The 22,248-nt window shown below is 50.6% G+C and overlaps 2 protein-coding genes across 2 annotated transcripts in view; one reads left to right on the forward strand and one right to left on the reverse strand.

Moving 5' to 3' along the window:
- Positions 1 to 9,568, forward strand: part of LOC129346539 (uncharacterized) — a 15,833-nt gene extending 6,265 nt beyond the window's left edge. The window contains exons 2-6 of the mRNA XM_055003881.1: positions 6,705 to 6,770; positions 6,899 to 7,066; positions 7,425 to 7,490; positions 7,619 to 7,864; positions 9,360 to 9,568. Of these exons, the coding sequence (XP_054859856.1) occupies positions 6,705 to 6,770; positions 6,899 to 7,066; positions 7,425 to 7,490; positions 7,619 to 7,864; positions 9,360 to 9,568 (755 nt within the window). The remainder of the gene's footprint in view (positions 1 to 6,704; positions 6,771 to 6,898; positions 7,067 to 7,424; positions 7,491 to 7,618; positions 7,865 to 9,359) is intronic.
- Positions 8,660 to 21,788, reverse strand: LOC129346541 (uncharacterized). Its single transcript, XM_055003882.1, has 8 exons — positions 21,780 to 21,788; positions 18,675 to 18,740; positions 16,132 to 16,264; positions 15,681 to 15,773; positions 14,701 to 15,564; positions 13,929 to 14,083; positions 13,129 to 13,225; positions 8,660 to 9,777 (listed from the first exon to the last, which is right to left on the reverse strand). The coding sequence occupies exons 1-8, from the start codon at positions 21,786 to 21,788 to the stop codon at positions 9,734 to 9,736; spliced, it is 1,461 nt and encodes a 486-aa protein (XP_054859857.1). The 3' UTR covers positions 8,660 to 9,733.
- Positions 21,789 to 22,248: the final 460 nt, after the last annotated feature.

Consider the following 22,248-nt stretch of genomic DNA (forward strand, 5'->3'; position numbering starts at 1 on the left):
TTTTATGGGGTGCTAGTGTGGAATGTCGGGGGGCAGGCCCAGCACCCCTGCTCCTCAGAAGGGCCTAGCGGGTCCATGTGACCCCTCTCCGCATTCAGCTCAACCCCTGGACCAACAGGAAAGGGTTTGGTTTTATGGGGTGCTAGTGTGGAATGCCGGGGGGCAGGCCCAGCACCCCTGCTCCTCAGAAGGGCCTAGCGGGTTCATGTGACCCCTCTATGCATTCAGCTCAACCCCTGGACCAACAGGAAAGGGTTTGGTTTTATGGGGTGCTAGTGTGGAATGCCGGGGGGCAGGCCCAGCACCCCTGCTCTTCAGAAGGGCCTATCGGGTCCATGTGACCCCTCTATGCATTCAGCTCACCCCCTGGACCAACAGGAAAGGGTTTGGTTTTATGGGGTGCTAGTGTGGAATGCTGGGGGGCAGGCCCAGCATCCCTGCTCCTCAGAAGGGCCTAGCGGGTTCATGTGACCCCTCTATGCATTCAGCTCAACCCCTGGACCAACAGGAAAGGGTTTGGTTTTATGGGGTGCTAGTGTGGAATGCAGGGGGGCAAGCCCAGCATCCCTGCTCCTCAGAAGGGCCTAGCGGGTTCATGTGACCCCTCTATGCATTCAGCTCAACCCCTGGACCAACAGGAAAGGGTTTGGTTTTATGGGGTGCTAGTGTGGAATGCTGGGGGGCAGGCCCAGCACCCCTGCTCCTCAGAAGGGCCTAGCGGGTCCATGTGACCCCTCTATGCATTCAGCTCACCCCCTGGACTAATAGGAAAGGGTTTGGTTTTATGGGGTGCTAGTGTGGAATGCTGGGGGGCAGGCCCAGCACCCCTGCTCCTCAGAAGGGCCTAGCGGGTCCATGTGACCCCTCTACGCATTCAGCTCAACCCCTGGACCAACAGGAAAGGGTTTGGTTTTATGGGGTGCTAGTGTGGAATGTCGGGGGGCAGGCCCAGCACCCCTGCTCCTCAGAAGGGCCTAGCGGGTCCATGTGACCCCTCTACGCATTCAGCTCACCCCCTGGACCAACAGGAAAGGGTTTGGTTTCATGGGGTGCTAGTGTGGAATGCCGGGGGACAGCCCCAGCACCCCTGCTCCTCAGAAGGGCCTAGCAGGTTCATGTGACCCCTCTATGCATTCAGCTCACCCCCTGGACCAACAGGAAAGGGTTTGGTTTTATGGGGTGCTAGTGTGGAATGTCGGGGGGCAGGCCCAGCACCCCTGCTCCTCAGAAGGGCCTAGCGGGTTCATGTGACCTCTCTGTGGACCAATAGGAAAGGCTTTTGATTTTTATGGTTGGAAAGTTGGGGGGTCAGGCCCAGCACCTCTGTTCCCTGGAAGGGACTAGCAGGTTGATGTGACCCAATAGAAATGAGTTTTGGGTTTACAATGTGTTAGGTTGGGATGTTAGGGGGCACCTCTGATCCGAGTCCCTAGAAGGGGCTAGCAGGTTCATGTGACCCCTCTATGCATTCAGCTCACCCCCTGGACTAATAGGAAAGGGTTTTGAGTTTATGGGGTGCTAGGGTGGGATGTTGGAGGGGCAGCCCCAGCATCGCTGCTCCATAGAAGGGCCTGGCAGTTTCATGTGACCCCTCAATGAGCCCAGCTTGCCCCCCTGAACCAATTGGAAAGGGTTTTGTGTTTGTGGAGTGCTAGGGTGGAAAGTTGGGATGCAGCTTTAGTACTCAAGCTCCATATAGGTTTCTAAGCGCTCATGTGATGCGGCTATGCTCGCGACATGAGCTGCCTTACCTCCTGGATGCTGTTCCAATGTGCCAATGATTGTGAAGCAGCCGAGGAGCCGCCCTTTAAATGGAGATGCTGCAGGACGATCTCGGCAAAAATGCCGTTTCCTGATAGGTGAGGAGGAGGAAGAGGCCGAAGGGGTGAAAAGCATGAGAAAGGATGAACCCATAATGGATCAGGAAGTGGTGACCGTTTATGAACAAATGCAGACTGTATAGGGAGTCCGAGAGTAGCCAGAAGAGGATTTGGTGTGTGAGGAAGACGGCACCATATCTGGGTCTCTGGAAAAAAAAAACCTTGCAGGGCATACCGACTCTCCACCCAGTTGTGAGTTCTAAGAACAGGGGAAAGGGGAAACAGGGAATACCACACAGAGCTACTGTTCCTTTTGCAGACGGGAAAGCTAAACTTAGACATGCACACAGACAGGGAAAACTCCACAGACCATCAGACCATGGTCCATCGATTTTCACAGACCATAGACCACTCACAAACCCACCGTGGTTCGTGGACTGGTTCCTCGGGCCATGGTCCATCAGTGGCTAGGGGGAGACTTGCGCTCCTGTATACTGAATGGGGGAATGGGGGACACTTACACACCAGTACTCTGACTGTTGGCAGGAGCAATGCTCGATTTGCTGGAATCCTCTCAACCAGTTCCTTAAAGGATTTCTTGTTCCCGTGAGAGGCCTGCTGATTCACTGAGATTGGCCCCCCGAGTCTTTCCCGAGCAGGGACTCCATGGTTGTTATGGAATATGGTTCCCCGTGAGGTCAAGCCAGGATTGATGGTGTTGAGATGCTAGGCAGAGGCCATTTTATTCTGTCCGCTGTTTGGTTTAGTTGCTAATTTCCTTCTTATCTGAGATCCAAGCTCCACTCCCCATCGAAAAGTCCAACAGATCAAGTCACCGGTCTGACGGTGGTGCAAATATGCAGGAAAGAGGGTAACCCCCTCCCCGAGTATCAAAAGTGATGTCTGTGGATGAATGTGTGTGTCTGTGTGTGTTGTCAAGACACACTTGAGTGATGGCCACCCCGGCAAGAGCTTTCGAGGCAAGTGTTGGGCAGAGGTGGTTTGCCCTTGCCTTCCCCTGCAGAGTCTTCCTTGGTGGCTGCCCGCTGTGGAGGAGTGGAATTTGGGAAACGGACATCCTCAGCTCAGCTGCCATACTGGTTCACTGTAGCAACCCAGACTGGGGCCAGGAAGACGAGGAGGAGGAGCCAGGCAGTCAAAAGGGCAAGAAAGGGGGGCCAGTCCCTGACGGGGGCAAGGGACAGAAAGGAGGAAAGTGGAGCCAGTCCTGGGGACAGGGCTGATTGGGGAAAGGGATTTCCCTTTCTGCTCTCACATCCTCGGAGTTCCCCTCTTGGGTCTCCTAAATAGGAGGAAGGGATTCAGAGCCTCGCTACGTGACATCTTACACGCGAACGGCACTTGATCATTTTCGCAAGTCTTTCTGCAACCATCCAGTCATCAACGGGGGCAATTGCACGAGGAGCTGAGGTCGTGCAGGCCAGCTAGGGTGCAGGTAATGGTCTGTCGTCAGGGCACATCCCTCATGAGCAGCCACTTGAGGAAGGAAGCCTCCTCCCCTAAACGAGTGATCCTCACCTCTTTCCCTTTGCATCTTCCTCCGAGGCTCAAGAAAGCTGTCCAGACTCTCAGCCCCCGAAGGCCTGACCCTTCTTCGCCCTACAGTTATTGTGTTCTTCTCGTCACCCACAGCCGTCCAGCAACCAAATGGGAGCGCCCTGGACAACCAGGCTGTGGAGGAGACGAACCGAGATGCAGGTTCCCAGAGTCCCAGAGCAAATTTCAGACAGTTTCAAGACCTTTGGGACATGCTATGGGAGATAGAGCCAAGCAATCCAGCAACCAAATGGGAGCGCCCTGGACAACCAGGCCGTGGAGGAGACGAACAGAGATGCAGGTTCCCAGAGTCCCCAAACCAAGAAACCTGGGTGACGGACATCCCCCAGAACCACAGCCCCCGCACTGATGATGCCTTCCGAGCGTGGGGCCCAGTGGCCTTTCGAGGAGCACTGGTGACGGCCTCTGAAAGTGTGGAGGTTGTGGAAGAAGTGCTCGAAGACTTTGCAGCTTGCTCTGGAGCACAGGATTCCCTTGAGCTCAGACTTGTCTTTTGGGGACTGCAGGAGGAACCCCCCAGAGCCACACAGGTCGCCTCCCCACTTCTCGCGGCTTCCGTTTCCGTTCCAAGAGGTCAGGGTGCCCATCGACACTCTGGAGGCCCATGCAGAGAAAGTGGCCACCGCAATGCTCCAGATGATGAAACGGTCTTTTGATCAGATGATGAGATCTGCTGCCGTTCACCAAAGCCTGTTTTTCGAAAGCCACCTGATTGATCTGACTTTAGCGAATTTCAGACCGTTTCAAGACCTTTGGGACATGCTACGGGAGATAGAGCCAAGCCCTCCTTCTGCTGCAGGTGAGTAGCTCAGGCTGGCCCCGGCCACACTAGCAAGAGAGGTCTGAGATTTTGACAAATGTCAAATATTTCAGTGGAGCAGACCAACAGAGATGCAGGTAATGGTCTGTCTTCAGGGCCTGTCCCTAATTTTTCCAGGTCTGGGAGGCATTTTGGCACTTCCCTCACCTCTCACCCCATTGTGTTCTTTTTGTCCTCCATAGGCAGCCCGAAGTTCAAAGAAAAGTTGTAGTCCTGGATCCAGTGGACTACACAGGGCACTGCTCCTTCCTGACTATGTGCAGTGCCCAACAGCTGGACTGAGATCACAGCAGATTTCCTGGAAGATGCTTTCGGGAAGGTTGTAATTGAAATGCACTGTCTACATAGTTATATGTCCCTGGCCATTGAAGAGTACTTGGCCCACTACGTAAGCAGGCCCTTGGGAGAGCTAAATGGCACTCACTGCCGTCTACAACCAGTCCCCTCTGGGGTCTCCTAAATAGGAGGAAGGGATTCAGTTACCAAGACGTATATGAAAGAGCCCCAGTGAGCAGCCACTTGAGGAAGGAGGGCTCCTCCCCCAAACGAGTGATTTTTTTTTAAAGAAATTTGTATTGGGTGAGTAAAAATTAATATTACAGATTTTCAATTGAAACCCTCATTTCCATATTCTCCCACCCTTTCCCCTCCCCCCTTAATCTAAGACTTCCAACAGTTTTCCAACCCGCTGTCTAAATCTACTACTTATATCTGCTTTTCTATTCTTAACTGTCTTAATACTCTACTAAGATAGATAATATATATTAAATAAAGCAAAACCTAACATCAAACTATCAATTACATTATATTTCTAACTTATCTCCTCTCTTCTCTTGTAAAGATCAGTATCTCTTCCTTTCTGTAAGCTTAATAGTTATCTAACAACCATAATTCTCCCTTTACGTCCCACTTCTTTTCCAAATACTGTTTTAATTTCCCCCAGTCATTAAAAAATTCTTCTGGATTCTGTTCTCTCAGCTTTCTCGTCATTTTGTCCATTTCTGCCATGTACAGCAATTTTTGTATCCAATTTTCAATAGATGGTACTTCTTGCGTCTTCCATTTCTGAGCATATAAAATTCTTGCCGCTGTTGTCATATAGAATAATAAAGTTCTTTGTTGCCTGGGAATCTCCTCTAATTTCAGGTTTAACAACAGCAGTTCTGGGTTCTTATTTATTGGGATTTGTAAAATTTCAGTCAAAGCTTCTATAATATCTCCCCAGAACTGCTTTGCTACCTCACAGGTCCACCACATATGATATAATGAACCTTCATGGTTTTTACATTTCCAACACATCTGACATTTTGTTGTTCCCATATGCTATTTTCTTCGGCGTTAGGTACCATCTATATATCATCTTGTAGACATTTTCTTTGATATTGGTACAAGTCGATATCTTCAATGTATTTTTCCACAAGTGTTCCCATGCCTCCATTGTTATGTCTCTATTGCAATTTATGGCCCATTTCACCATCTGGACTTGAACAGTTTCATCTTCTGTATACCATTTTAACAAAATCTTGTAAACTTTAGAAATCATTTTCTTGCCTTCTTGTAGTATACTTTCTTCCAATTCAGAATTTTTCCACTTAAACCCCGATTTTGAACGATCCATGTCATATAAGCCTTTAATCTGTCTGTATTGGAACCATCCATAGTGGGAGGATAGTTCGTCTCCTGTTTTAAGCTTAATCATATTTTGCTCCATTTTCAACACCTCCTTATATGGCAAACATTCCTCTCTGTTGTAAATTGTTCTCGGGTCAATAACTTCCAATGGCACCACCCACGTCAGGATACCTTCGTCTAAATATTTTTTATAATTTTGCCAGACCGTGTAGAGGCTTCGTCTAATATAATGATGCAGAAACATAGAGTCCGCTTTGATTTTATCATACCATAAGTACGCATGCCAACCAAAGAGTTTCCTATATCCTTCAAGTGTTAAGAGTTTAGGATTTTCTAACAACATCTATTCCCTGAGCCACACCAGACATGTTGCTTCATGGTATAGTCTTATATTTGGTAACTGTAGTCCCCCTCTTTCTTTGGCATCACATAGAACTTTCATCTTCACTCGGGGCTTCTTCCTTGCCCATACAAACTCCGATATCTTCCTTTGCCACTTGTCAAATTGCTTATTATCTCTTATTATTGGTATTGTTTGCAGTAAAAACATAATCCGTGGAAGTACATTCATTTTAATTACTGCTATTCTTCCCAGCCACAACAAATTCAACTTATTTCCATTCTGTCTATTTGTTGCCATAGCTTTTCATAATTGTTTTTGAATAAATCAATATTTTTAGCAGTAAGTTCTATTCCTAAATATTTTACTTTATGTGTTACCCCAAACGAGTGATTCTCATCTCTTTCCCTTTGCATCTTCCTCTGAGGCTCAGGAAAGCTGTCCAGGCTCTCAGCCCCCAAAGGCCTGAACCTTCTTCTCCCTACAGTTATTGTGTTCTTCTTGTCACCCGCAGCCATCCAGCAACCAAATGGGAGCGCCCTGGACAACCAGGCCGTGGAGGACACCAGCAGGGATGCAGGTAATGGTCTGCCATCAAGGCACGTCCCTCATTTTTCCGGGTCTGGGAGGCATTTTTGGCACTCCACAACCACACTCGATTACCTTCCCTCACCTCTCACCCCGTTGTGTTCTTTTTGTCTTCCTTAGGCAGCCCGAAGTTGAAACAAAACGTTGTAGTCCTGGATCCAGCGGACTACACAGGGCACTGCTCTTTCCTGAGGGGCCTATTTGCAGTGCCCAACAGCTGGACTGAGATCACAGCCGATTTCCTGGAAGACGCTTTCCGGAAAGTTTTAACTGAAATGGACTATCTAGGTAGTTGCACGTCCCTGGCCATTCAAGACTACTTGGCCCACTACCTGAGCAGGCACCGGGGAGAGCTAAATGGCACCCGCGACCATCCACAACCAGTCCCCACAACCAGTCCATCCACAACCAGTCCCCTCTTGGGTCTCCTAAACAGGAGGAAGGGACTCAGTTTCCAAGACGTATATGAAAGAGCCCCAGTGAGCAGCCACTTGAGGAAGGAGGGCTCCTCCCCCAAATGAGTGATTCTCATCTCTTTCCCTTTGCATCTTCTTCCAGGGCTCAATAAAGCTGTCCAGGCTCTCAGCCCCCAAAGGCCTGAACCTTCTTCGCCTTACAGTTATTGTGTTCTTCTTGTCACCCGCAGCCATCCAGCAACCAAATGGGAGCGCCCTGGACAACCAGGCCGTGGAGGACACCAGCAGGGATGCAGGTAATGGTCTGCCATCAAGGCACGTCCCTCATTTTTCCGGGTCTGGGAGGCATTTTTGGCACTCCACAACCACACTCGATTACCTTCCCTCACCTCTCACCCCGTTGTGTTCTTTTTGTCTTCCTTAGGCAGCCCGAAGTTGAAACAAAACGTTGTAGTCCTGGATCCAGCGGACTACACAGGGCACTGCTCTTTCCTGAGGGGCCTATTCGCAGTGCCCAACAGCTGGACTGAGATCACAGCCGATTTCCTGGAAGACGCTTTCCGGAAAGTTTTAACTGAAATGGACTATCTAGGTAGTTACACGTCCCTGGCCATTCAAGACTACTTGGCCCACTACCTGAGCAGGCACCGAGGAGAGCTAAATGGCACCCGTGACCATCCACAACCAGTCCCCTCTTGGGTCTCCTAAACAGGAGGAAGGGATTCAGTTTCCAAGACGTATATGAAAGAGCCCCAGTGAGCAGCCACTTGAGGAAGGAGGAAATAGCAGCTCGATACGCTGTTCTCTGTTTCCCCTTTCCCCTGTTCTTAGTGCTCACTGTTGGGTTCAGAGAGTGTATGCCCTGCACCACTTTTTGTTTCAGAGGCCCAGGTACCCCTGCCGTCTTCCTCATACAACAAATCCTCTTCTGGCTGTTTTTGGATACCCTTTCTAGTCTGCATTTCTCCACTTCCTGAGCGAGTGAAGCCGATTTTGGAGAAATGGGAAGGGAGCCGTTTTGCAGAGGGGAGCCGTGGTAGGGAGCCGTGGGGTAGCAGGAAGGAAGCCTTGGTGCAGAACCATGGTGCAGAGGGAAGGGAGCCCTGGTCCGGTAAGAAGGGAGCCGTGGTGCAGAACCATGGTGCAGAGCGAAGGGAGCCCTGGTCCGGTAAGAAGGGAGCTGTGGTGAAGAACCATGGTGCAGTGGGAAGGGAGCCATGGTGCAGAACCATGGTGCAGTGGGAAGGGAACCAAGGTGCAGAACCGTGGTGCAGCGGGAAGGGAGCCATGGTGTAAAGGGAAGGGATCCGTGGTGCAGAACCATGGTGCAGCGGGAAGGGAGCCGTGGTGCAGAACCATGGTGCAGAGGGAAGGGAGCCATGGTGCAGAACCATGGTGCAGTGGGAAGGGAGCTGTGTTGCAGAGGTCAGTTCGTGTTATGTGGGGTAGTGCTTCCAGGGGCTAGGGGTGGGTCATAGGCTTTAAACACCCTAAATGTGTATGGATTGTAAGGGCCTTTGGCCACAAACAAGAAACCTGCCTACCTACCTTAGGCCCTAAATGGGGGCAGGGCACCTGTCACTTTTTTTGATGATCCAAAGTGGCCCTATTTCTTCTGAAGAGAACAGCTCCAGGGCTCCATGGAAAAGGTGTGCCTGTTTTTGAACTTGAGAAACGATCCAACCATTGAATGAGTGATCACACCTCGCCTTGCTTTGACCACCGCAGAGTGGCCAGTATGAAAAGCACGCCTCAGTTATTCTGGCAGATACAAGTTCTTATAACAAAGCTCTACGATGGGTCCCAGCAGCCTGGGAAGAAGAGCCAGGCTGGCGTGGCCTTCCTTGTCACATGTGCGCAGATCTGGCCGCTATCCATGAACGGGCTAGGGGAGTGGAAGGCAGGAATTTGCCCGTGACTGAGATTCCTGTTCTTACTTTGCCCAACAATGATGTTACTCAGCCCCTTCCTGACTTGGCGGATGCTTTCCTGAAGGACAGGTGTACGGGGATATGCAGCTGCACAACAACCAGGTTTAGCTATCTTTGTCTCGGTTGATGAAGTCAGCTATTGGAGAGGGGATGACGAGGAAGCGGCCTTGGTGGGGAGAGGCTTGGGCTGGCACGTCAATCCCCCTCCTCTTCCTCCTCCTCTTCTCTCTCTAGCCTTTCCGGCATTGCTAGGAGATCCGCTCTCGGATCAAGCCCTCGTCTTGCTGTTAGCCCCATCAGTCCCCCGGGAGGAAGCTGGTGGCCTTGGCTCCCTGCCTGTGTGCTGTGTGGGCAGGAAGTTGTTGGCATCGGGGTCATGGCTGCATCCACAGGGGTTTGCCATCTTTGTTTCTACCGGTCCAGGGCCATCATCAGCCCTCTGAGCCATGGTTTCTGGATGATGGCAGGCTTGCAGCTGACCCGCCACATTTCCTAGGCTGCCAGGACTAGTTAGTGTCACTTCTTTCCACTCTGCCTGGCAGCATCACCAAAAAGCTAGTTTCTAAAAGATGCCATGCCTCCCAAAGGAACGATTCTGACTCCCTGGTTCAGGTTTGTTGTTCCGGACTGCAACCAGCACAAGGAAGACAATCTACATAAATCAATTTAAAAACAATTAGGATTGAGTACGAAAGGAGAACCATGAGTAAATAGAAAAGTAGGAAATAAAACCATACCATAAATTAGTTGTTTAAAAAGTTAAAATACATTCAGACCGCCATATGTAATTTACGATGCTTATAAACCTGGGCACAGAATCTCGCTACTTGTCATGTTGTCTGGTGATTCCGATCCGACAGAAGATAGCCAAGTATGATTTTATTCAAACTACCAGGGAACCTTTCTACTAATAGACTGATGGTTGCGCCCCTAATTTTTCTGTGATTTGGACCGTTGAAGAAAATATGTTCCATTGACTCAATTTCTCCTCGGGGGCAGGAGCAAAGCCCCGGAGAAGAAGGGACTGCTTTAAACTTTCCTTCTAGAACTGCAGGGGGCAGAGTCAAGCTTCTAGCTAGAGAAGATGCCCTTCTGGAATTACTGGATTCATAAAAATAGAAGTCAGCTGCAGGGGTGGCAATATATGGCATTTCCCGAGGAAATAAAATCTGGTGATAGGAATAAATCTGTGTGTCTTTCAATATCTGTCCCTCTCTGCTTAATGAGTGATTCTGCCCAGTCTGTCTCAATGCCTAACAAACTTTGGGGGGTAAAGACCCAGTTTTTCTAGCCATTTCAACGTCTCCTTTTGCCAACTGGATTGTGTCTTGGAGTATTAGAGGCAACAGACCTTGGGGGTTTACACCTCCTATCAGCCATTGGAAAATGGAAAGGATACAGATTCTGGCCTCTACCTGTAACATTCCTGTTTCCAGTCTGACCCACGAGTTTGGCACACATCTGGGCACTTGTAGTAAGAGAGCTCTGAGGAATTTGGACTGCCCTCTCTCGAGGGGAGCGAAAGAAGAGGATGGCGGCCCCAAAAATGATCCGTATAATAACTGAGCCCGTGATTTGGCTTTAAACATTCGGAGTGTGGCCGGTACTTAACGTCGCCCTTGTGATAGAATTTCAGTATCCTGTTTGCTGGTTTTTCTCCTACATCGGCAACAAAGCCGCTATGTGTTGTTTGGGTTTCCCCCAAAGTCTAATTCTAGAGACTGTGTCAACAGCTGCTTTGAGGTCAATAAATGCCACATCAGGCGACGTTTGGCCTCCCGTGGCGCATTTCTCTATAAGGTGTTGCACTGTCAGGCAATATCAAAAAGAGTCCAGTAGCACCTTTAAGACTAACCAATTTTATTTTAGCATAAGCATATGTCAGGCAAATAGTCTACCATTGACCTGCCAGCTCTGAACCCTGCTTGCTCATCGACAATTATATCTTCGTGTTCTAGCTAGTCTCAGAATTTCTCCAGCAGGTATTCTGAGTGTAAACAAGAATCCAATTTTTCCAGAGGAAAATGTAGCTTCCATAGGGAACAACTTTGCACATTGCACATTTTGTACGTTTTTAGATACCTTAGGACCATCTGCCCTTTTCTCCAGAATTTCATTTATTTCATTTATGTTATTTATACTCATCCTTTCTCAGATGAGACTCAAAGGGGATCATATAATGTAAATCAATATGATCTACTGCTGGGATATTCAATAAACAGTGCAATAGGGTATGGGATAGCAGAATATCTCGGGTGGGTTGAAATTTGGGTTTGAAAGAAATGGGGGAGATTGTGCATGGCACTTCGTAGATGCATGCAAGCATTTGGACCTCAGGTTCCCCCCACCCCCCATGAAAACTCCTTTGTGTGTGGGAAGGGGAAGAACTACTGCTAGGGCAGCCAATCTCCAGGTGGTGGCTGGAGATCTCCCAGAATTACAACTAGTGACAGAGATCAGTTCCCCTGGAGAAAGGTGGATTCTAGGGCATTATACCCAGCTTAGTTCCCTTTCCTCCCCTGGCTCCACCCCCCCCCCGAATCTCCAGGAATTTCCCAACATGGGCCTGGCAACCAAATCCCAGTGTAGTGTAGTGGTTAGAGTACTCCTTCTCCATTCTCAGGCTAGTAACGCCGATTGCAAGTGTACCTGTCAGGTCTGTTGCCCAGTGCCCACAATCCTTCCATATTGCTTGCTTGCTGTATTTTTCCAGTAATGTTTTTGTGTGTGTATTGTGTGTGTTCCCAAGACAGCCTTATGTGAGATGGCTCACCACAGCGGCCTTGGGACAGCTCCTTTCACTTTCCCACCTTCTGTACCAGCTGGGTAGACACCGAGGGTGGTGGGGGGTGGTTTAGAGGGTTTGATATACTGTAGCAAGCCCTTAATACGTCATTCTCAACAAGAGATCTATGTACAGCCAGAAGCCTGCTTTGGCCTTTGGATAGCCTATGGACACTTGTACTTTCTGAATATATAAGCTCTCGATAAAGAACCTCTGACTCAAGAGACCTTGGATTTCTCGCTGCAAGGGGTGGGAGAATAAATCAGAGTACCCTGTATTCCTGACTGACAGTACCTCTGATTGGCTGACAGTCATAGAAAAGATGGCTCCTCTCAGCTCTCACAACCACGCTACACACTCGCACTGAGACTTCGTTGGATTATTCCATGCTATCCTTTTCCATCAGCATGTGAGAGACTTTGCTCCATGCCAGGCCTGAGATGACCAGACCTGCCTGGCATGGTTTATGGACTATGTTTGTGAGTGTGATCCTCAAGCCTCTTCAGAGAAATGCAAGCTAGCCAGCTTATGTTTTCAGTCAGTTAGCCATAGTAAAGAATAGGCAAGTTATTTGTTGTTTTAATGCCCTTTGCTTGTGCCTTAATAGCGCGGTTCCTGCTACCTGCATACACTCTTCTTAACTAATAAACATCATTTATATCTAAGCCTCGTGTCTTTGAGTGTCTGACCAACTGTGTGCAGAATCCCCCAGGTTGAAAGAACCCGGAGACTGGCAAGTCTCAAACAAATGGGGTAAGCCATCCGCCCAGGAGGCCTGCTAGGGGTTTGAGTGGCTGTAAGCAGCGCTTGAAACGGCAGGCAGGAGGTGGTGACCACCCGTTCCCCCCCCCCCCGACACCAGGCGCACCCCTTCCTGGCTCTCCCGGCAGCAGCCCAGGGCTGTGCAGCTTGGCCTTCACCCAAAAGCAGACACTACAGTGTAGTGCTTAAAGTGTCAGAACAAGAAATGGGAGACCCAGGGCTGTTTCCGCACAACTTACCTGAACCCAGGACGCTGTGCAACATGCAGAAAAAAATGCGGAAGATTGCGTTTTCTTGTGTGAGTTTCGCGCAACATTGTGCAACATCGTGCAAAACTTGTGCAGCGTTCTGGGTTCAGGTAAGCCATGTGGAAATGGCCCCAGGCTCGAATCCCTGAGCCCCCCCCCCCCCGCGGGGAAGGCAAGGCAAGAACAGAGAGAGAGAAAGAGAAATTACCATCTTCGGAGTCAAGAGTAGGTGACATGCTGATAACTGAAGATGTCTCGTCGAGACTGACGCTGGGGGTAGAGTAGAGAAGAATTTCCTCCAGAGGCTGTGAAAGAAAGGACAACAACATTCGACTTATAGACCGCCCTTCAGGACAACTTGACGCCACTCAGGGCGGTTTCCAAAGGGTGTTGTTGTTATCCTCTGGACAATCTTGACAACCTCCCTGTGAGGTGGGTGGGGCTGAGAGAGCTCCGAGAGAGCTGTGATCGACCCAAGGTCACCCAACTGGCTTCAAGTGGAGGAGTGGGGGATCAAACTTGGTTCTCTAGATTAGAGTCCTGCCGCTCTTAACCGTGACACCAAACTGTCTCTGCGCTGCAGCTACGGATGACCCAGGCAGCTGCTTTCTGTCTCCGCACAGCCAGGTCCCTGGAGTGCCATCTCGTCTGCTCAGTGTTTAGCATTCAGCATTCCCCAGTGCAGAGCCCAAGGGCACAGGGATGATCCCTGCTGGGGCATCCCCTGGAACTCTCCACATTTGCCAGGAAAGGGCTAGGGCCATTTCCCGGAAGGGATGGTGGCTGGCTGCCATGTCCATCCCCCACTCCGAAAAAAGAGAGCGCTTCTCTGGACTGCAACAGAGGCTGCTGCCAGTAGACAGTCTGGCCGTGGCCCTTCCACTGGACTCCCAACTTCTGGGACTGGTCTGGGGTGGGGAGGCTTGGCGAGTGAGCTCCTTTGGCTGTCCCAGTCCCTCCCTCCCCGCTTCCCTGAGGAGCAGGGAGCTCCAAGGGGATGAGTCTCACCGTGGGAGCAGCACGTCCATCCACGTCCCCGAGGGGAGGAGCTGGCTCACTGGGTGATGCTTCTCCTGCTGCTGCCGCGTCTTCACTCCCCTGCGCACTGAACGCCCTTGGCCCATCTTCCCCGGGAGGTGTCCCCTGCCACTCTCCGATGTCTGCTATACGGGGGACATTTCCAAGGAGGCTCTCAGACAGAAACAAGGCAGGCTCTGGCCGGCCACAGGCACGCTCCCAAATGCCAGCTGAACCCAGAGAAAGCCCAACAGAACCAAACTGAAGCAAGGGAGCGGAATCCCATCCCCCCCCCCCCCCGCTGCCAGTACCGAAGTGAATCAAGGGGACCAACATCAAACCTGAGAAACATGTCAAAACAGGGAATTCCACCCAAACCAAACTGGAGCAAGGGACACTGTTGAAACAGAGCCCAGCTGAATCAGGGTAATTCACAGAAGCCAGGCAGACAAGCGCCGTTTCCAGATGGCTTACCTGAAGCCGCTCCACGCCGCAATGTTGTGGATCGTGCCGGGGAAAAGGCAAAATACCGCGTTTCCCCCGGCACGATCCACAACATTGCGGCATGGAGCGGCTTCAGGTAAGCCATTTGGAAAGGGCCAAGAAGAGCTCTTGCACGGATTGGCCACTCGCTCCCCGCTCCCTGCCTCACTCCCTCCTCCCCCTCTCCCCCTGACACTTGACACATCAGGAAATACTTGACATTTGTCAAAATCTCAGACCTCTCTTGCTAGTGGGGCCGGGGCCAGCATGAGCTACTCACCTGCAGCAGAAGGAGGGCTTGGCTGTATCTGCCGCAGCATGTCCCAAAGGTCTTCGAAGGGTCGGAAGTTTGCTAGGATCAGATCTATCAGTTGGCTTTCAAAGAATAGGCTTTGCCGGATGGCAGCAGATGTCATCATCTGGTCGAATGACCGCTTCATCATTTGCAGGAGTGCGATGGCCACTTTTTCCGCGTGGGCCTCAAGAGTGTAGATGGGCACCCTGACCTCCTGGAAGGGGAACGGACGCCGTGAGTAGTGGGGAGGGGACCTGCGTGGCTCTGGCTGGTTCCGCCTACAGTCCCCGAAAGACAGGTCTGAGCTGACAGGTATCCTGTGCTCGAGGAAAGCTGAAAACTCCTCGAGCACTTCCTCTATGACCTCCACCACTTCAGAGGCTGTCACCAATGCTCCTTCATAGGCCACGGGGCCCCACGCTCTGAAGACATCATAAATGCGGGTTTCTTGGTTTGGGGAGTCCTCGTGCATTATTTCGACTCCTCTGCTGTCCCGCTCGGGGAGGGAGTCAGAATCGATCCTTTCGGAGGCGTGGCATAGTTTTGTGATGACCTTTTTGGTGATGCTGCAGGCCAGGAAAACGGCAGCATTTGGGAAAGAACCTGCACCGCGGAGCTCTCCCCGGTGCCGGCTTAGGTAATGGATCAGGTAGTCCTCAATGGCCAGGGACACGTAACTGTCCAGGCACTGCATTTCTGCTAAAACCTTCCTGAAAGCGTCGCTCAGGAAATCAGCTGTTATTTCCATCCAGTTGTTGGGCACTGCAAGAAGGCTGCCGAGGAAAGCGCAGTGCCCTGGATAATCTGCTGGATCCAGGAGGACACCATTCTGCTCCACCTTTGGGCTGCCTGTGGAAGACAAAAGGTGAGAGGTGAGGGAAGGTCATCGCGTATGGTTGTGGAATGCCAAAAATACCTCCCAGACCTGGAAAAATGAGGGACGTGCCCTGAGGGCAGACCATTACCTGCATCCCTGCAGGCGTCCTCTACGGCCTGGTTTTCCAGGGCGCCCACATCTGGTTGCTGGATGGCTGCGGGTGACAAGAAGAACACAATAACTGTAGGGAGAAGAAGGGTCAGGCCTTTGGGGGCTGAGAGCCTGGACATCTTTATTGAGCCTTGGAGGAAGATGCAAAGGGAAAGAGGTGAGAATCGCTTGTCTGGGGGGGGCGGGGGCGGAGGCTTCCTTCCTCAAGTGGCTGCTCACTGGGGCTCTTGCATATACTTCTTGGAAACGGAATCCCTTCCTCCTATTTAGGAGCCCTGAGAGCGGACCTCTGAAGACATTAGAGAAGAAAGGGAAATCTCTTTCCCCAATCAGCCCTGTCCCTGAGATGCTTCTGCCCCCACGACTGGCTCCACTTTTCTCCTTTCTTCTCCAGAGAGTGGCTCCCCTCTCTTTCCCTTTTTACTGACTGGCTCTTCCTCCTGGCTCCTCCTCCTCATCTTCCTGGCCCCATTCTGGGTTGCTACAGTGAACCAGTATGGCAGCTGAGCTGAGGATGTCCGTTTTCCACTCCTCCACAGCGGGCAGCCACCAAGGAAGACTCTGCAGGGGAAGGCAAGGGCAAACCACCTCTGCCTAACACTTGCCTCGAAAGCTCTTGCTGTGCGTCTTGACAACACACAGACACACACATTCATCCACAGACATCACTTTTGATACTTGGTGAGGGGGTTACCCTCTTTCCTGCATATTTGCAGAACCGTCAGATTGGTGACTGTATCTCTTGGACTTTTTTATGGGGATTGGAGCTTGGATCTCAGATAAGGAAATCAGCAACTGAACCAAACACCAGGCAATGGTGGTGCTACAACCATGGAGTCCCTGCTCTGGAAAGACTCGGAGGCCGATCTCAGTGCATGGGCAGGCCCCTCGCAGGAACAAGAAACCCTTTAAGGAACTGGTTGAGAGGATTCTAGCAAACCAAGAGAGAGAAAGGATTCAAAGCCAGTGGACTTCAAAGGTGAAAGTGATCTCCTCTATCCGTAGGCCGCACAAGCGGATGAAGCTGTCAGTATTCAAGTCAAATGGGAATCATGCCCTTTTGGCTCAGCTGCCTACTGGAAGGCCACAGTGCCTGCATCTCCACGGGAGGGGCAGTGGACATGCCGATGTTGTAACTGCACTCTCAGTTGAACAGGCCTGACCCTCTTCACAAAGTCCTGGGGAGTGTAGTTTGAGCAGGGGCTGAGAGTCATTTCCACACCGCTTTGCAGATAGCTTCCCCTCCTATTTGCTATTCTACGAGAACTCCAAATAGATTTGCAAGAAATTGGCTCCTTCTTCCCAGATAGTCAAGACAACACCCAAAGTCCATACATTTCTATAGTGAAAAGTGTCAATCAGCTGTCAGCCAGAGGACTCATGGATTCAAACACGCTTGTAGAGAACTAGTCCTCTGGCTACCGATAAGAACCATCTTCACACGGCTAGGCAAGGAAGCTTTGGTAAAATGGAAAAGGTGGGCCTTTTTCCTCTTGCAGGTGGTGGACATGCCACAGCTATATACGGCTAGATGCTAGTGCACCTCTTTATGGACACACAGATTTTTAAAAGGACTTCTCAGCCTTTCGGCTAAGATCAAATCTAGCTGGGCCTGCCCTGGGTGTAGGCGGAAGGGGCAGAGTGAGAGGCCCGGTATCAACACAGTCCACCAGCAGTGATCCTTGCCTGTAAGAGGGACAGCCTGAAGAAAGGTAGAGCAGGGGAGTTGACAGAAAATGTCTGCTGGGCGGAGGAGGAGGGGTGCTGCAGGCCCCAGAGCGCTGGAGGGCGTTCATGGAACCTAGGAGAACACGGTGCTTCATTGGCAGTAAGCCAAACATTTCTCTTGCCTGGCTACGTCCCTGATACGGTTGAACCCTAACTTGTCCCGCCACCATCATGAAGTTCTCCTGTCCAAAACCTCACAAAGCCTCCGAGCGGAGCTCCCTCCCAGTCATTTCTATGAGATCTGCTGAGGAAAACTTCAGGTAGAGCTTACCGCTTGGGGGTCTTTATCTGCGGGGGGTGGGTGGGGGGTGGAATGTGGATTTCCGGAACCAGGGTCTCTTCGGCTTGCATTTAGCCTTCACTCACACCGCACCGCTCTGCTTCTCATGGTTCCCTCTGCTACTGGGGCCCCCTTCTAACGGCCACTGGGAGGCAGCCTAGGCCTGCTTTTCCCAGAAGAGGTGTCAGAGGAGGAGCCGGGAGCCCCAGGTTCAAATCCCCGCTCTGCTACGGAAGCACACAGGGTGACATTCTGTCTGGTTCTGGTCTACCGCAAAGGGTGGTTGTTGCACAAATAAAACGGAGAAGGGGACGGCCAGGGTTCCCCTTGTGGAGAAGAGGAGGGTATAAAGCAGGGGTCCCCAAGCATCCTCTGACAGGGGGCGGGGGACAGAAACTCTGCTTGAGAGGAAGCCTTTGAAAGTGAACATATTGATTAAACGTATTTCCTTGCAAACCCACAGCTCACATTCGTTAACACAGTAAAGATCCTTATGCTGCGTTGGCAGCTGCCATCAAAGAAGTTTTTAAGAACGTCTGCACAGCCAGTCATCTCTCTCATGGCCAATCAGAAGCCCAGCTAGCCAAAAAACCCACCCGCTTGCTAAAAACACTGGATGGGCACCAGGAAAGGTGTTGGTGGGTGCCATGGGGACCTCTGGCACGAATCAAGAGGCTGTTTGGTAAGGCAGGCCAGCAAGAGAGAAATTTGCAGGCCCGGGTGGATGTGAGTAGCTTGGTATCTTTGTTTACTTATCTGAACATACCAGCTTGTGGCATTTTCAAAAAACGGATTCTATCCCTTATGTCAACAAAGAACGAGGCTGTGAAAGCAATCTGATCCCAGGCAAAGGCGTGAGCAGAAATGAACCAATGTTTCTGTTTCAGAAGTTTTTCAGGAGCAGAATCTGAGGTCTCACAAGGCGGGGGGGGGCAAGTTTCCAGACATGCAATGGGGAGTCACCGCAGGGGCTCCGTTTGGATTGAACGCTAAGCGGAAAATGCCGTGAAGGAGCTTGGACCGCCGTCTCTGTTGCAAAGGGGAAAGCATCATTACGCACTGGGGAAAATTCAGTCGGGTGGGAGAGGGGCCAGGTTGGGCTGATGACATGAGGCAAGATTCCTTCCTTCCATCAGCAGCTCAGCGGTGCAGCAGAGATGGGAATCGGGGCGGGTGAGCCCTGAGCCAGGCTTGTAGCACTCTGGGCTGGAAAGAAGAACATTCTGCCTCTCCCCACACGCTTGGGGTGGGGGGGGAGTCCCAGTGGGCTGGGACTCAAAAGAAGAGAGATGCTGGATCACACCAAAGTGGCACCATCTAGTCCACCATCCCGTTTGGACACCTTTGGAAAATCCTCAAGCAAGGTGTGCACTGCCCCTTGCAACCGGTGCTTGGAGATGTGTTACATCTGAGCTTGGAGGGCCCACCAATAATAGTATTATAATAACATTCAATTTATTTACTGACCTTCAGGACAACTTAACACCCACTCAGAGCAGTTTACAAAGCATGTCGTTATTATCCCCACAACAAAACACCCTGTGAGGAGGGTGGGGCTGAGAGAGCTCCTAGGAGCTGTGGTTGAGCCAAGGTCACCCAGCTGGTTTAAAGCGGAGGAGTGGGAAATCAAACCTGGCTCTCCAGATCAGAGTCCCACACTCTTAACCACGACACCCAACTGAGCCGTCAAGGTCAATACAGATTGATGGACTGGTCCTCTGTGTGTTCCTCACACTGCATTTTAAATCCATTTCAGGTTGTGTGACAGCTGCGACATCTTGTGTCGGTGGGTTCCAAAAGCCAATTTCACCTGGCTCAGGAATTAAAGGAATATCAAGAGTGAATGGGAGCAACATAGAGAGGGTGGAAACCACTGATGGCTTCGCACCCACAGAAGTGGCATGCCTGTTTTATACAGAGGGGTCTGGGGACAGTGTAACATGGAAATCAGTTCTGAACGCAGAAAAGAAGAACTTTTTTTAAAAAAAAAAACTAAGAGAAATGATACATATTTCATTTCCATTTTTCTCTGCAACAATGTAGTTACAGATCTGACACTTCCAGAGTTTACCTGGGTTTATTGCCCCCTTTCTATGTATTTCCCCAAATTAGCTTCTAAGCGCTGGATACTATTCTGAGAAAGGAACAGCTAGCTAGTTGTTAATGCAGCTGAGGAAGCCCGGAAGCTGTTTGCCTGTTAGGAGCAGCAAGTTTTGACAGAAGCAGAAAGAACGTAATTTGGTATCACTGCCTATTTTCATGGTTGTGAACTGTTATTCACAACTATTTGTACTGTGTGTGTGTTTTTTTAAATTTTATTGGTGAGTACATCAAATATTACACAAATTCCCCATCTTACCTAAATTATATCAACCCCCACCCTTCCCCACCCTCCTTATAGACTTCCAACAGCTTTCCAACCCTTAGCCCATCTTATTATTTAAATTACTCTTAACTATAATTTTTCTAAACCTTATATATATTCTGTCACTTATTCTAACCCTATTCAAATTCTTCTATATCTCCAATTTACTAATATATCCAATCTACGTCTCCCTGTTTAACCTATCTATTTTTAATACATTCTTCTTAATACTAATATTAGCTTAGATTGATTAATAACTAAATTTCCCCATTAATGGTAAAGTTACTTCTCTCTCCCCTTTATAAAATCACGCGTTAATGATTCTCAAACTGCCACAGTCGCTATTTGTACTGTGTTGTGAACATTTGTGCTTTTTTAGTGATGAAAAACAGATCATATGAAAGGTTTTGATTCAGCAGACAAAAGGGGGGAAATGGAAAAGGCTCTTAAAACCAAACGGAACGAAAAGGGCCATTCGGGATCTTGGGATCTGGAGTCAAGGGCATGGGGATCCAGCTGCGTCAATCGCGCCCCCCCCCCCCAGGAAGCAAAGGGCTCCGAGCGCAGGCAGGAGGCAATGCCCTTGCGTCTTCCCATCCACATACCTATAGACACTTTGGACGTCTTCTTGGCAAACCAATTCCTCTTCTTGGCAAACCAATTCCTCTTCTTGGAAAACCAATTCCGCAGCCTTCGCCACCCGGACAGTCTCTTAACACCTCCCTGGTGGATGTCAGAGCAGAGACTGAGCATCACTTTCAAAATCGCACGGCGCAACCTTCAGCATTGGGGAACATGGGGTGTAACTGGGGTTCATGCTAAAGCCTCTTTGCCGGGGCGCCAAGCTGGCAAATACCCACCGTACCTGCAGCACTTCATTGGCCTCAAGAGCCTCCGTCCCTCAGTACCACACAGAATGGATTTTATTTTTGTTTCTAGCCATTCTACCCGCCCCCATGAAGATGTATCTGCCTCTTTCGGGCCTCCAACCTTTGAAGATGCGCCTGCCTCCTACCTGTATTCTTGAGGGTTTTCTTGGGTGGGGGGAAGATTGGGGAAAGATTCCCCAGGGTGTCTGCAAATCAGGACCTGACCCAACATTTTGTTCTGGGAGCACACTGAGAAAACTAATGGAGGATCCATGAAGATCTGTGAAGATCTATGGTTTTCTTTTTCACTGCACTCTGCACAAACCCAGAGGCTTTTTTCCTGTGGCTTTGCGTGCTCCCAGCTCAGATTCAGCTGGGGTCTAGCTGCCCCCTTGCTGTGCTCTTCCTTCCCGCCTCTCCTGCCTGCAAACTATGAAGACACACCTGCCTCTTCCCTGTATTCTTGAGGGTTTTCTTGGGGGGGGGGGAATCGGGGAAACATTCATTCCCATGTTCCTTAAACTGAGGTCTCCCCACAGTTTGTCCTGAGAGCACGCTGAGAAAGGATGTGGTGGCTCGAGCCAGGATGGGGCCAGATCTGCCCCATCTTGACTCCCCGGCTGCCCCAAAGTGAGCAGGGAACATGGGAGCCAGTCGCTCGCCCTCCCTGCCCAAAGGGCCTGCTGGGATCAGCACCGCAGGAAAGGGGACACGGGGGGGGGGAGGAACGAGGCTGTGGGCCGTGGGAGTGGCAGAGCCCAATGGAAAGGGGGCTCCTGGACTCATCCCCCACCTCACCCCAGTCCTTGGGGGAGCTTGAGCCAGGGGTCCTACCTCCTCCATGTCGAGAGACAGTTGGGGATAACGGACGCCTTCAGAATCTATCCTCAGGGATAAACCACTCCTCAGATTCTATGACGTCATAAAGCCTTCCTGGCCATCAGGAAATTTTACGTGAGCCAGTTTGTTTAGATGAGTAACAATAACAATAGCACTTATATACCGCTCTTCTAGACAGATTAGTGCCCCATCCAGAGCAGGGAACAAGTCAGCGTTATCATTATCCCCACAATACAGCTGGGGAGTTGGGGCTGAGAGGAGTGGATTACCCAAGGCCAGGGCTTTTTTTCAGCTGGAACACAGTGGGATTTCCAGCTCCTCTTAAAAATGGTCACATGGCAGGTGGCCCTGCCCCGATCTCCAGACCGAGGGATCGCGGAGGGCGATCTAAACTCCCCTCTGCCTGGAGTTCAGGGGGTGGGGCCACTAGCTATGTGACCATTTTCAGAGGGAGATTTAAACT

The sequence above is a fragment of the Eublepharis macularius genome, chromosome 19 (assembly GCF_028583425.1).
Source record: "Eublepharis macularius isolate TG4126 chromosome 19, MPM_Emac_v1.0, whole genome shotgun sequence".
NCBI classification, from domain to species: domain Eukaryota; kingdom Metazoa; phylum Chordata; class Lepidosauria; order Squamata; family Eublepharidae; genus Eublepharis; species Eublepharis macularius.